The sequence below is a fragment of the Wyeomyia smithii genome, chromosome 1 (assembly GCF_029784165.1).
Source record: "Wyeomyia smithii strain HCP4-BCI-WySm-NY-G18 chromosome 1, ASM2978416v1, whole genome shotgun sequence".
Taxonomy (NCBI): Eukaryota; Metazoa; Arthropoda; class Insecta; order Diptera; family Culicidae; genus Wyeomyia; species Wyeomyia smithii.
The window spans coordinates 187,705,574-187,721,184 of NC_073694.1; the positions used below are offsets into that span (position 1 = coordinate 187,705,574).

The following is a 15,611-nucleotide window of genomic DNA, read 5'->3' on the forward strand; positions in this document are numbered from 1 at the left end:
CGGGGAGACTGTTATTTTTTTTTTTTATGTTGATACAGAGAATATCACAGGGAATGGTTGGTGTCTATTCATGTCGTCTGTGCTTGGAATGCCTGCATGTGATTGGTTCATTTCGCTTTGCAATGAAAAAATAATGATAACTAGTGTAATTGTTCAGTATTTGCAACATTTGCCAGTTTCATTTCCAATTTTACAAAATGCATACCAGTATAGAAAAAAAGACGTAGTCCCACGTCAAAATTAATTTGAGGGAAAAATTCAGTTCTTTTTTGATTTAATATATAATTTAGGGTTGATTTTGTAATTTTCCTAACTCAGCCCTGAACAGATAACCATATTTCGATGTGCGTAAAAGGATAATCATCAATGAATGTTAGGAGTCAAATTGACGTAGACTATCTTTTCAGGGCTAAAGCCAAAATAACTTGAATGACGAAGTTAATTGCTATGAACTCTTCAATTTTAAATGACTATTTAACTTGTTTAAAACCATTGGAGTAGAAATATTTAAAAAATGCCGAAATCAGATTTTTTTTGATTAAAATTTCATAAAAAAATTGTCTCTCATTTCTCCATCATTGACTTTTACGCTATTAGTTATAACTTTTACGTTATAATTTCAGGTTTTTTTGAAAAAAAATCAACTCGTTTTTTTTATTAAAATTTAGTGTTTAGTTTTCATTTTTTAGTCAATATTTTCTTATTTTTTTCGCTGGTATATTTTTTTAAGGTGTTATTAATTTCCTACAACTCATTCTCAGACAGTTTCCGGTTTTTTTATGTATTTGTCTTATTACATTGGAGACAGGGAAAATGCGGCTTCGAATCCCGTCTGGATGAGGCAGGGTATCGGCTCTGTTATCGTCAGGATTTACCTGTTATCGTCAAGGGGGTGAATGATAGAGCGTTAATTTCTTGCATGATGGTTTTTCATAAAGCAGAGCATCTTTCTGCAAAAGATTAGTTCTCTATGACTTAATTACCCCTCATTGGACAAACCTGACGATAATAGAGCCTATACCCTATATTTTTCATAGTCTAATGTCACATTTTTCGCATTCCATAATAACATACACTGGCTGCATCACAAAACATGAAAAATGAATATCAAATTTCGATTTTGTGGTATTTGTGATGAGTATTTTTTTTCGTGGGTGTTTTGTGATGAATACTTATATTAAAGTTCCAACAAGCCGATTTCCGACAGGTTTTTTTTGTTTTATTTACTTTTGAAAATACACCAAAAAGTCAGAAACGCAAGGGTTTTTGGAAAAAAAATCCTGTGCATGGAAACAGGGCTACTTTGCAGGGCTCTTAATTCAGTTCGATTGCTAATCTTCACGAATGCGCCAATTTTGTCATTCGAGTCTCTTCTGATAGCGGTAGTTTCATATTAAAGTAAAAATATTTTCAAAGTTTTTTATTTTTGTGATAATTATTTATAGAACTACTAAAATCTATAACACATTGTCGGTGTTAAGTCAGACCGGACCAAGTGACATTTTGATCATTTCGAGAAAAACGAGTTTGAAGTTTGTTGCTCTGGGAATTTTGAAGTTTTCAATATTTATGCACTACAGCGGGGGCCTAGTGTGGTTGGTAACGTCTCCGCCAACCACGCTCGACGCCTGGGTTCGAATCCCACCGCCGACATAGGTGTCGATGGTTGTGAGGTGGCGTGATCCACTCACAACCAACCCAAACTGGTCTAGATTCAATCCTAGCCGACACCGGGAGATTTTCTGAGGCGAAAAATCTCTGGGATCACGCCTTCCATCGCATGAGGAAGTAAAGCCGTTGGCGCCGGTCCGTTAATAAACGGGTCGTGAGTTAGAGTCCTGGGTGTGGAGTCGCCTTCCAGGGCGTCGGTGATTGGCCACAACAGTGGCGGAACTAGACCGACGGAAAACAAGCGAGAATAAAAAAAATAAAATATTTATGCACAGTTTTGATGTTATAAGTTGGAGTAACCTTCTAACTGTATCATGCAATGTGACAATTGAAAAAAAAAGAAGTGCCGTGAGCTCAAAAAGGACAGGTTTGTAACTGATTAAATGTACTTGGTCCACTCTGATTGAATCAAAGAAGAATCATTAATGACTTGGTCAATTATGACTGAACAATTTAACAAGTAATTTTAGTCCATTGATCAACCAACAGTCAAAAAGTTTTTAATCTACATGGTTAGCTTCTGCGACATCAACAACTATTGAAAATAATTTGAATAAACTTTAGACTGTGTTTGTTTCAACAGATCAATGGTAGGAGCGGAATGTTTTTATGGAACAAAAACATGGTTAATTTACTCAATTAAGTTATTCGTAATCCTCCATTTTCTCTGCAACTTTGGCCAAACTTGCCGTAGAATTGATGATGGACTGGATGGTTTCCTGGTGTTTTGGTTCTGGAATTTCTGTCATGTTTGGAAATTGTGGAATGTTGTGTCACCCACACAAATGACTAACGTTTCTCATTTACGTGTTTAATCAGAGTGGACCATGTACATTTTTCTTATTTACTGGTATAGTATACTTTTTCGACTAACAGGCAATGAAGCATTCCGATAAGTTGCCTGCTAGTGTTGAAATTCATTTATGTTGACTTCAAACCGATGCTGTAAATTTCGACAATTTCAACTTTTTTCTGCTTAACACATGGTTCACTTTGTCTGCACACTATAAGGCATGATATCAGGTCAGCAATAAACGGTCCAAAAACACATCCAAAACCACGGCAGTGCGTGAAACTTTACAGATTCCGATGGGGGGTGAGTGAAAGAGTTCTCTGATATAAAGAAATCTGGAAAAACGCTTGAAAATTCTTCCGTTCGTTCGCTTTTATCAATAGCTGACCGAAGGCAGTCTTTTTGAAAATAAACACTTGGTCCATTCTGACTGAACACTGTAATCGCTTTTCATTGGTCATGCAGACAAAAATCATGCTGTTATTTCTGCTGTTTTAGAGATAAATAAAATCTGATTGTTGTGTGATGTAGCTTAAGAAAATCTTTATCCAATACTATCGTTAACTCGTTTTTTTCAATTTTGCGACTTGGTCCGGTCTGACTTAACACCGACCACATGTACTAATAATGTTAGCAGTGAAAATGAGTAACTTTCTAGTAAAACTTTCAAAAAATGAGGAATTACATATTTGATGTTAACCAGACTAATTCTGAAAATTTAGGCGTATTTATCACGTTATAAACTAAAATATACAGGGGTTGTGTCTGTGATACGGCCGCAAAGTTAACGTAGGACCACATCAAGTCATTTAAGCTAAATCTGATGTTTAGCACGACGTAAGCGATTCGATTTGCTTGTATACAATGTTTTAGGAATTACTTTCAAATTACTACTTTTATTTTTCTGATGGGTGCTAAAAAGCACCGTTCGTATTTTACTGACAAACATGTGTAACCTTGGAAGCTTCGAATGCTTATAAAGCATTTAGAACATGTCCGCCAGCTCCAAAGAAAAGAAATGCAAATAAATTTTGCTTTTCACATAGGGTAAGGATTGGCTTAAGCAGCAGCGCCTATTTTAATCAGTCGAAGAAAACAGGCCTGAAACACTTGCATTTCGATCAATATCGACTATTTCAATGATGGAAACGAAAACTTCGATTGTCTAGCTGTCTTACGAATATAAGGAATACCGTTAATCACAAAGAAATCTGCGAACAAAAATCATTTGAAACAAATCGACCTATATTGCAGCTATTCGGGTGCTGAAGAAAAAACGCCTGCAAAACAGATGGAAACTGCTTAAAATAGGTTCGGGGTGATTGGAATAGTGTCCATAGATTGGTAACTTTAATTGATTATTGTTGAAGTTTGCTAACTTAGTTTTACAATCTGAAAACAAATTCTGACAGACAAAACGATAGAGAACATATTGATATAATATTGTTTGAATTTCACCCAACACATTTCGAGTATTTCGTCTGAATACACAGGCGGTTCCTGAAGCTGCTCAGAATATGTTCCCTACCCTAGTTCCCCCTAAAAAACTGTGATCCATTTGTATGAGCGACCAGCATCACAGCACGGCAAAATGTTTCGCACGTTGGATACACGCACGCTTACTGGTTACGCCTACTTATCCCATTTTTTATCATCGGCAATCATTTTGTTTCCTCTAGGTTACATAGCCTTTCCGACGGATGGGAACTCGATATACAATTGCTGATCTGAATATTTGTGTGTAAACTAACAGATTTTATATAGTGTTGTTACACGTTGATTGTTTACTCTCATTGTGGTCTATGCAAGAAAGATTCTAAGTAGTCAATTAAAAACCACACCGTTCATTGGGCAAATAAAGCACGTTGCTTATGAGAAGTAATCTTTCGTTTTTACAAGACGAAGAAGAAATATCCAGACCTTTTCACACGTCTGTTCTGATGTACTCGTCAAAGCAAACAAGACAACAGACAAACATTTCCTTCAAACAGGTATACTACCAAGTAAATCAGAACAAAATCACAACCACACCAACAATTAGATTGGATTGTTAGTTTTTGTTTTCATCTGTCACGTGCTGACCTACAAGTACTCGAGTGCTGAAAAAACAACAGCAGTAAGGGCGATTAAGCTCGTTGGCAGTACGGACTAGGAAAACAACGAAAATGTGCCATCTAATGCCATGACTATCAGCGGGACTCATTTATGCGTTAATAGATCCGAACCGCTCTGGCAGCTTCAGTGCCTCAGAGCAGGTCACCGAGTGCAACGCCAATTTGCTGAAACCGAGCGTAACAAGATAATTGTAGCCGTACGGGGTTGATCGATTATGCCAATATGATGATGATGATGATGATGAAGATGATGATAATCTTATATGTGGCCCACAATATCAACGAAAACATCAAAACGCAAAATTTAAAGCGGTCGATTTAACTTACGTGACGACAGGCGAATCGGCGGTCCAGCTAAACATGCGACTGATGCGACGTTTCTCCAGCTCGGACAGATTGGAGCTTTGCTGCTGCTGCGGTTGTGAGTGACCCGCCGCTGGCGGAACTGATCCCGTAGCGATGATCGCGATGGGCCCATCCTTTGGGTCACCGGTTCCTCCAGCCGTGGGGGCCATTGTTTGCGTACACCACCCGCTGCAATTTCACTCCCAAAATTACAACAAACTCTTTTATTTTTCGCGTTGTATTCTTGGCCCTCCCACTATATCGGGTTTTTTCGCTTTTCTTCAGCTGAACCTCACACAACACTGACACAATGAACACGGCAACGAAGAAGTTTACAGCGTACAGCCAAGGGAAAGCGTTTCTGTTTTATTTTGCTTTCTTTGTTTCTTAGATTCACTTGGCGAGTTGCTGACTGGCTGCTAGCTTTCCGTCTGACTGCGCGTGACGGGGAAGTTTTGCGGAGCGCCGTTTCTGGGCAAAGTTTGTTTTCAGGAAGCAAGCAAAAAAAAAACACGCGTAACACTGATAAGGTTAAACTGCAGCAGTCCCGCAATTCGTGAATGAAAACGCGAACACGATTCAGCGCCACTGGCTGATCCGAAATAGATCCGATATTCGCAGCTGAACGGGAAAGCGGTTGATGCGGAAAGAGTCACGAAATTAGTCACCGATTGCAAAGCAAAGCAGGAAGCACCACTGAATCGAGCAGATTTCACTTGTGTCGCCGCCGTCGTTTGTCCGATCTCGATGGGTCACCGTTGCAGACTGGAACTGCAGTGACAGCTAGGCAGAAATCGGCGGCTCGGTTCAGCTCGTGGTGATTCTCCAGAACGGGTTGCGGGTAGGCGACAGGCGTGGGGTGTGTGCTGGCAAAGGAAACTGGCAAGCGACGTCGTAATAAGATCCCACCGTGTGTGGAGAACTGGTTATAAACTGGGGAAGAATGTGAATACACGCGTGAGATGCTCTGCTCTCGGGGGGTCACCCGATCGATAGAGTAAGAATGGCGCTCGTTGTATGTACTACGCGAGCTAAGGTGAGAAGGTTTCTGTCCTGTGCTCGCGCTAGCAGCGTACAAGTCTCTTGCACTTTGTAGCCCGATAGCCGTCACCGTCGTCGTAGTCTTCGTCGCGCGCGCTCGCACACACCAAGAAAATAAACAGACGACTGCTTCGAAGCACACCGCAGGAACGACTTGTGCTTCCAAGCAAGCTGCGAAATGAATGTGTAAAAGCACGCGTGAGCGTGGTTTAGTGCGATTGCTTTCGTATGTTCCAAGCGTCTGGTCGGGGGGTGGTTACACGATCGCGAGCGTGTTTTATTCCATAAAACGCAATTTCACGTTAAAATTTAGAAACCAGACGTTTCATGTAAGTTAGTAGTTTTTTGAGGATCATTTATAAAAAAACAGGTTTTCACGTATGAATCAAGTAACGTTTTGATTCAAACTTCAAACACTGCAGAATTATTATTAGATTCGGTTATTTCAACAACTTTGAGTCGCTTTTCTCTATTATTTTTGATTTTGGACACCCGTGATTCATGCTTTATTTTGAAAATTTAAGGAACATTAAGGTGTTCGGAAATTTAATCACTTTTAAGGACAATGATTCATATTTCGAACAGTCAAATATGATTCCTAATAATGATATTTTACAGTGAAAATGATTTGTCTGAATCATGAATCATCAAACCAAGCAATATATTGCATCGCGGCCCGCAAAATGTAACTCACACTACCTGTCATAAGTTTGGAATCACTTCTCTGAGTATTGCAATATCCAGTTTGAATATAGCATATACTCCAAAATGTTTAGCATCACCTAAAATTGACAGATTTATGTTACTCTATCTCTTGATTCCTATAACGTAGAGAGTTGTAATCTTCAGCAAAGTTGTCCAGGAGATCACGGGCTTATTATCGGCGTACTGTATGGTTCGGAATTCAGGTACAATATAGTGCTATTGAGTACGTGTGTAGTTTTGAAAATTTTAAACTTAATTTATCCTAAAAATATCACTACTTATTGTGATCATTAGCAAAGCTGTTTAGAAGGTAAAGGGCTAGGGGCTAGACACCTTTATTTTTATGAAAAATACTTCGATAATATTGCTCGATATTGGTTGATATAGTTTGATATTTATCGTTTATCTGTCAATTGAAAACCCTCCAACGATAATATAACGTCAATGAGCTAAGATATCAATAAAGGGGTGCTAAAAATGCAACGAAATATTCCGCAATATATTAACAGTGTCTGGCTCCTAGGTCAAGGGCTGTTAGTTGATACATTTTTTTCTAAATTTCGGCCGCTAAACGGCGCTAGTGTTCATGTAGTTTTGAGTATCTTTAACTCAATTATCTCGTGAATCTAATCAATCAAAAAACCGCCTTCCTTATTAAAGCTGTTTATAAGCTGTTTATGAGGGCTTCTGGTGGGCCAATAGTTTAGTTCGAAATTCTGCTACAACGGGGTACTAGTGTGCATGATATTTTTTAATGTTTTTACTTTAAACGCCATTTCGAAATTCATGGAAAATTTTGGTGTCTAAAAAACAGCCTTATTTGACCACTTACTACTACTACTACTATTTCCGGGATCGGGATGGTGTCCAGAAACTTGACTGCCGGTTTTTTGAAAACAGCAAAAATAGCCACATACCACTAAGAAAGGGTATTTTCGAAACCAGAATGATACCCGGAGTCTGGAAATCAACCCCAGATGTCATTTTGAATTCAAGATGGTGGCTCCCTGGTCATAATAACATGGCCTGATTCACAAAGTTTCACTGGGATTCACAAAGTTTCACTGGGACACCGTGTACTCTCTGCCAGATCTATCTCCACCTGATCTACCAATCTTGCCCGCTGCGCTCCTGGTCGTCTTCTTCCTACCGGATTCGAGGCAAACACCTTTTTTGCAGTGTAGTTGTCCGGCATTGTTGTGACATGTCCTACTCAGAGTAGTAGAGTTGCGCGAGCTCATGGTTCATTCTTCACCTCCATATTCCGTTCTCCTGTACGCCGCCAAAGATCGTCCTTCGTTCGAAAACTCCGAGCACTCGCAGGTCCTTCTCGAGCATTGTCCACGTTTCATGCCCGTAGAGAACAACTGGTCATAAGAGCGTTTTATGCAGGTTACGCTTCGTACGGGGCAATTGCTTGTGGAGCCCATAGTAGGCACGACTTCCGCTGATAATACGCCTCCGGATCTCTCGGCTGGTATCATTGTTCTCAGTAATCAGTGAGCCAAGATAGACAAACTAATCGCCGTCGATGGTAATGCTAATGCCTAGGCGTTGTCGGTCGGCTTCGGTTCCGCCGGGTAGCATGTACTTCGTTTAAGATGTATTTATCTGCAACCCAATCCTCGCTGCTTCCCGTTTTAGTCTGGTGTACTGTCCTGCCACCGCCGCAGTTGTTCTGCCGACAATGTCCATGTCATCAGCAAAACAAACGAATTGACTGAATTTGTGTAATATCGTACCCCACGTGTTGATGTCCGCTCGATTCATTACACCCTGAAGCGCAACGTTGAATAGCAGGCAAGATAGACCATCACCCTGTCGAAGCCCCCTGCGGGATTCAAATGGACCCGACAATCCACCCGAAATCCGCACACAGTACTGCGTGCCATCCACCATAGCCTTTATCATCGCCTTCTCCGGAAAGCCGTTTTCGTCCATGACCTTCCATAGCTCTTTTCGGTCGATAGTGTCATACGCGGCTATAAAGTCGATGAATAGGTGGTGCGTGGGGGTTCTGTATTCCCGTCATTTCTGGAGGATCTGCCGTATGGTAAATATTTGATCCGACGTAGACCGTCCTTCCACGAAGCCGGCCTGATAACTTTCCACAAATCTTTTGACTAGGGGTGAGATGCGGTGGAAAATGATTTGGGAAAACACTTTGTAGGCGGAATTCAGGACGGTGATCGCACAATAGTTCCCATAGTCTAATTTGACGCTTTTCTTATAGATAGGGCAGATAACCCCATCCTTCCACTCCTCCGGTAGCTGTTCTGTATCCCAAATTCTTGCAATCAGCCGGTGCAAACAGGTGGCCAGCTTCTCCGGGCCCATCATAATAAGCTCCGCTCCGAGGTCATCCTTCTCAACCGATTTATTGTTTTTCAGCTGCTTGATGACATCCTATCGTTGGGGCTGGCACGTCTTCTACGTTTGTCGCACCGACGGGATCTCTTTCTCCGCAGCCATGGTTCTCTGCTTGGGCATCATGCAGGTGTTCGTAGAAGTGCTGCTTCCACCTTTCGGTCACCTCACGTCGGTCAGAATACTACCACCTTTATCCCGGCACATTTCGGGTAGCGGCACAAAGCCTCTGCATAATGCGTGGAGTTTTTGGTAGAACTTTCGCGTTTCCTGAAAATGATGCAGCAGTTTCAGCTCTGCAAACTCCTCCTCCTCCAGGTGGCGCATCTTCTCCCGGAAGATTTGGGTTCGCTGCATCTTGTTCTGTCGGTGTCTTTCCACATTCTGACGCATCTTAGCCGCCTGCGCAGCATTCTCCTCATCCATCACGTAGGAGACATTCGTCGTCGAACCACTTCTTCCGTTGCGTCCCTCATGCCCGATGATGTTCTCCGCTACGCTGTTGATGGCTATTTTAATTGCGTTCCAACAGTCCTCGAGAGAACCTTCTTTCAGCTGGTCCTTTTCCGGGAGCGCAGCTTCGAGCGAGTGCGCGTAGTTTTCGGCGACGTTAGGTTGCTTCAGTCGTGCGAGATCTAACCGGAGCGGACGTCGGTACCGAATGTTGTTAAGAACGGAGAGTTTTGGGCGCATCTTAACCATTACCAGGTAGTGGTCCGAATCGACGTTAGCGCTCCTATAGGATCTGTGTTGACAAATAATCAGAACTTGGTTGATTTGTGTATCCGTCTGATTTGGTGACCTCCAGGTGTACTTGTGTAGGAGGTGGTGCTGGAAGCAGGTACTACGCACGGCCATGTTTCTGGAGGTGGCAAAGTCGATGAGTCTTAGGCCCATTTCGTTGGTCAGCTAGTGCGCGCTGAACCCTCCAATAAGTTTGTATTCCTTCTCCTGACCGACCTGAGCGTTGAAATCCAACTGCGCGTAAAGTTCATCGTGTGCTCCCTTGGAAATTGAGAGACCGGCAGCTCTACGTCCCGAGTTTCCAATCGTAAGTCCGTTTTCGTCGCATGGGTCTGTACCGATTGTTCCAGTCCGAATTTCTTTGTTCCTCGTTCATTACTTGTGAGTATTTTACGGTGGCGGCTTGTAAGGCCTGCGCACCATCCCCCTGTCTCGTCGGAGGACCATCGTGCTCAACACTGTTTAGAGTCCCACGTTGGCACGAGGACGGTAATCAGCCGCCCCTAGCCTGGAGTACAGACGCCGTTGTGAGCCGCTCCTAACATGGATCCGTTTAGCGCTAATGAGTTTTTTTTTTAAATGATTGGATCTTGATTAAAATTTACCCTTTTTCGTAAGGGGTTATATACCTTTTTGCTCAAGAAAAAAGAGCAAAGCTTGGATTTTTCTAGCGTGTAGCACTTTTTCATTGCATAAAAGTGGTAATTTTCTGTAAGTTATGTTAATCAACAACAACAAAAAAATGTTTGTTCATAAGAAATGCCAATTATTTATGAATAATGGCCGTGTCCTCGAAACGCTGTTTTTTGCAGAGCTTTGCGGTATTTACTATAGAGACCCAGCAGATCAACTGAAATAAAAAAAACTTACATTATTTCATTAGTTTAGAAGTGTGCCGGGTATCTGAGCGATCAATTTCATAAGTATTTTGTTTTCAGTGCAAATGGGAACGTTTTCTCGAAAAAAAAAGCCTGTTTTAAGTGATAAGAATTGCATTACAGTTTTGTTCCGGCAAAGTTAAACTTCGTTTATCGTTCAACGACAGTGGAATTTAATAATTAACATTCAAAAAAAGATGAAGAAAATCGGTTCAGTAGTTTTGCCGCAATCGTAAACACGGCAAAATCATTTTCGAAAAACAACATGCTGAGATAAACGCGTATAAAATTTCAAGTTGAGCTCATGCGACCGTGACAAGGCGCGCTTCAAATCACTCTAACTTTCTCCCTATTGCTCAGATCTTTATAAAAACTTGTGAAAATGTTCCCGAAACGTTGTACTTAAAGATAGAATAATAAATTATTTTTCGTTTTTTTGTAACTAAAAAGGTTTTAACCCCTCAAGTTTTTCAGTTTCCTTGATATTCCTCGATTCTTTGGAACGAAAAATGAAATCCCTGACATTTCCTGATTGTCCACTTTTTTCCAGGTTTTTACCACTCCGACAGAAGCTTAAAATCGACCCAGAACAATATTTTGAGATCCATTGCAAAAGTAGGATAATTTAAAGTCATAGAATTGCGTACACAACAACGCCCCCTCGTGGTGAAATTCCGTGCTGAATTATCCTCCGTCCAGAAACCCTTACACTTCTGAACAACTTTGCTGAACATCGCAACTTTCTGGGTCGCCTGAAACACGAGATATCTGCCTATTCCAGGTGATGCTAAACTTGCTGCAATATTTCAACTGGCTGTTGCAATACTCAGAGAAGCGAGTCCAAACACATGGCGATATCATAAACAATTTAATAATATGAGTTGTGTCATAATACACATACTGACATAAATATGTGAGTTCGGAGTTTGAGTCACAACAAAATTATTCAAAATTTAAGTCGATTTTTAAAATCTTCTTATTATGATGTTATTATTAACTATAATTCACTAAGGAATACGTATCGCAACGTTTCTATCACTGTTTTCAGATGAAGTTGTTGTCGTTTGTAACCAATAATGGATCATCAGAAGAGATAGAATGTTAAACGTACTTCCATTTCTAGATCAAATATCATTTCTGAGAAAACGGTGAATCTGATTGAGGATAAATTTAAACTTAGTAATCTGTTTCTCAAAATGTGACGCATAGTTTACCTACTCCTTTGCATACCCGTTTAACTTATGCACAGGTTACAGGTAGTTCGAACATTATACCGCCTAGTGTTGGTAGTTCGAAAATGACCGTTAATATGGGTAAGCAAAACACGCTAGAAAATAATTGTTAATCCAGCTAATATTGCTGCCGAAAATATTTTTTCTAATGTCAACTGCCTGGGGCCTATTACGGCAGGTAACCTTTTGTTTTGCAACAGGCAATGTTCGATCTTATGAACGCCATGTTGCAGGCAAAATCAATGTTTGAAGCCATTCAAATAGGCACAAATTTTACTATTAAAATTGTTTCTAATTTGAAATTTAGCAATGATTTTAAATAAAACAATTAAAATATGAAATTAGAATGCTCGCTCATTGAAGGCCAATGAGAATGAGCTTTTTAATTTTTTAACAGTAAATAATGTGCATATTGCAATTATTACTGAAACATTTTTGAAACCTAACATAAAATTAAAATATGATCCCAATTACGTGGTTCATAGATATGATAGGATTCAGGGTTCCGGCGGTGGAGTTGCAATTGTTATTCATCGCCGAATCAAACATCGTGCTCTTCCCCATCTTGAGACGAAAGTTATTGAAACTTTGGGAATTGAAGTTTAAACTGAACTTGGGATTTTATTTATTGCCGCAGCATATTTACCATTTTACCAGGTGATTTACAAAAACTCACCAGAAATCGTTCGAAATTTTTCATAATCGGCGATTTTAACGCTAAACATCGTTCATGGAATAATTCTCAAAGTAATTCCAATGGCAAAATTTTATTCAATGATTGTTCTTCAGGATACTATTCTATTTTGTCTCCGAATAGTCCTACATGCTTTTCTTCTGTAAGAAACCCTTCAACAATTGATTTGGTGCTAACAGATCAAAGTCATGTATGTAGTGATTTGATCACACATGCTGACTTTGATTCTGACCATCTTCCAATAACTTTTTCTTTATCACATGAATCAGTTTTAAACCCTATGAGCTCTGTTTTTAATTATAACAAGGCTAATTGGGAAAGATACAAAACTCATATTGAGAGAAATTTCAATAATGAGCTTGATTTGCAAAACGAAGTGAATATTGATTCCGCTTTGGAAGCAATAAAATGTGCAATTGTTGATGCCAGGAATTATTCTGTTCCAAAGGCTCAAGTGAAATTTGATTCAACAATAATTAACGAAAATCTTCAACTTCTAATTCGTTTGAAAAATGTCCGCAGACGTCAATATCAACGTTCTCGTGACCCTGTTTTTAAAACTATTTATAAAGATTTACAGAAAGAGATTGAACATAGATTTACTCTTCTGGAAAATCAAAATTTTGAGACTAAAGTTGAAAAATTGAAATCATATTCAAAACCTTTTTGGAAGCTGTCAAAGCCTATTCCAGTTTTAAAAGATGGTGAACGTTTTTTTGTATCCAATGAACAAAAATCTCAAAGACTTGCTCAGCAGTTTGAGAGTGTTCATAACTCAAATTTGAATTTTGTGAGTCCAATTGAAAATGAAGTCACACGTCAATTTGATTTAATTTCTTCCCAGAATTTTTTACCTGCAGAAATAATTGAAACTAACTTGAATGAGATTAAATCAATTATTAAAAATTTCAAAAATATGAAAGCACCTGGTGACGATGGAATCTTTAATATACTAATCAAACATCTCCCTGAGAGCACAATGGAATTTTTAGTAAAAATTTTCAATTGCTGCTTCAAAATTGCATATTTTCTCAAATTATGGAAAAATGCAAAAATTACCCCAATTTAAAACCGGATAAGAACCCAGTTGAAGTTTCAAGTTATCGACCAATCAGTTTGCTTTCTTCAATAAGTAAACTGTTTGAGAGAATTATTCTTAACAGAATGATGTCACACATCAACGAAAATTCATTTTTTGCAAATGAACAGTTTGGATTTCGCCATGGGCATTCCACAACTCATCAATTGCTCAGAGTTACTAATATGATACGAGCCAACAAATCTGAAGGTTATTCCACTGGAGCTGCTCTTTTAGACATAGAAAAAGCATTCGACAGTGTTTGGCATAAAGGTTTGATTGCGAAATTGCAAACTTTTAATTTTCCAATTTTCCTAATCAAAATTTTAAAAAATTATCTTACTGATCGAACTCTGCAGGTTGTCTATCAGAATTCAAAATCTGATAGATTTCCTGTCAGAGCAGGTGTACCTCAAGGTTCAGTCTTGGGTCCAGTCCTGTACAACATATTCACTTCAGATCTTCCTGATTTGCCTCCAGAATGCACAAAGTCATTGTTCTGCGATGACACAAGCATTTCCGTCAAAGGAAAAAGTTTTCGTGTCATATGCAGTCGATTGCAGAAAAGTTTAGATATTTTTTCTTCCTACTTGCAAAAGTGGAAAATCTCTCCCAATGCTTCAAAAACTCAAATGATAATTTTTCCGCATAAGCCTAGGGCTTCTTTCCTCAAGCCAAACAATAATCACGTTGTCAAGATGAATGGGGTTACTTTAAGTTGGTCTGACAAGGTTAAGTACTTGGGACTAACTTACGATAAAAAACTTATTTTCAAAAAGCACATTGAGAGTATACAAGCCAAGTGCATCAAATATACGAGATGTTTATATCCTCTCATTAACAGGAATTCTAAGCTTTGTTTAAAGAACAAACTTTTGATTTACAAACAAATTTTTAGACCAGCAATGCTTTATGCTGTACCGATCTGGTCAAGTTGCTGTTCAACAAGGAAGAAAACGCTCCAAAGGATTTAGAATAAAATTCTGAAAATGATTTTGAAGCGTCCTCCTTGGTTTGGTACACTCGAATTACATAGACTTATTGGTGTTGAACCATTAGAAGCTATGTCAAATAAAATTATTAACAATTTTCGACAAAAATCGTTGCAATCCTCAATTGCTACGATAAGCTCTCTTTATAGCCAATAAGTTAGCAATTAAGTTAGTTATAAGTTTGATTCCCCTATTCTGACTAGTAGGTTTAAATCCCTACGAACGATAAGTCCTAATTGCGAAAGCAAACAAATCCTAATAATGAAAATTACAAATTTATAACAGTGTTGAGAAGTCACCATTTGTGATTGGACACACATACTCATTATTTACTAATATTTATCATAAATACTTAAGCTACTAACAAATCCCCTCGTTATTTTTTAACATTTTTTGTTAATAAGTTTCGATTATCATAAAACAAACTGTTCGTCGCATTTGCATTGTAAATTTTCAATTTCAAATTTAAAAATATATTTCATTTTAAATTTTGGTTGCATGTTTTCACTTCCCGATCTTGATTTGTTTTTTTTTTTTTTTTTGTTTTGGATTTGGATGGTCGGTATTCCGAATTTTCTGTTTGATTTACTTTATACTTAATTTTTTTTCTCAATATTTCAAACGTCAACAAACGTACTTAAATATTGTTTTGGGCAGCATGTTAAAATTTAAAATATGTTTCGAAATAAATAGTCAGTTTGTTTCACCATCGGCGTACCCCTCTGCACACTCGCTGTGCAACAGGAGTGGTAAACAAAAAAGTAGAAACCAACCTCACAACCACCACCAGCACCGCGTTTTATTTGCCTCGGTTGGCGAAACTAAAAAATTACTGGAAATCACGGTAAAAACGTAAATAATCCATACTATCGACGTATGATTAGTTCGCTGCTACAAACTCGCGGCCCGACACGCTCGCTGCTGAGTGATGAGTTGAGCAAGTAAACTACTGACTTG

At 39.1% G+C, this 15,611-nt stretch overlaps 1 protein-coding gene across 1 annotated transcript in view; it reads right to left on the reverse strand.

Annotated features, from left to right (window-relative positions):
* Positions 1–6,037, reverse strand: part of LOC129718410 (ABC transporter G family member 23) — a 141,161-nt gene extending 135,124 nt beyond the window's left edge. The window contains exon 1 of the mRNA XM_055669177.1: positions 4,906–6,037. Coding sequence (XP_055525152.1) covers positions 4,906–5,093 — 188 coding nt within the window. The 5' untranslated portion in view covers positions 5,094–6,037. The remainder of the gene's footprint in view (positions 1–4,905) is intronic.
* Positions 6,038–15,611: the final 9,574 nt, after the last annotated feature.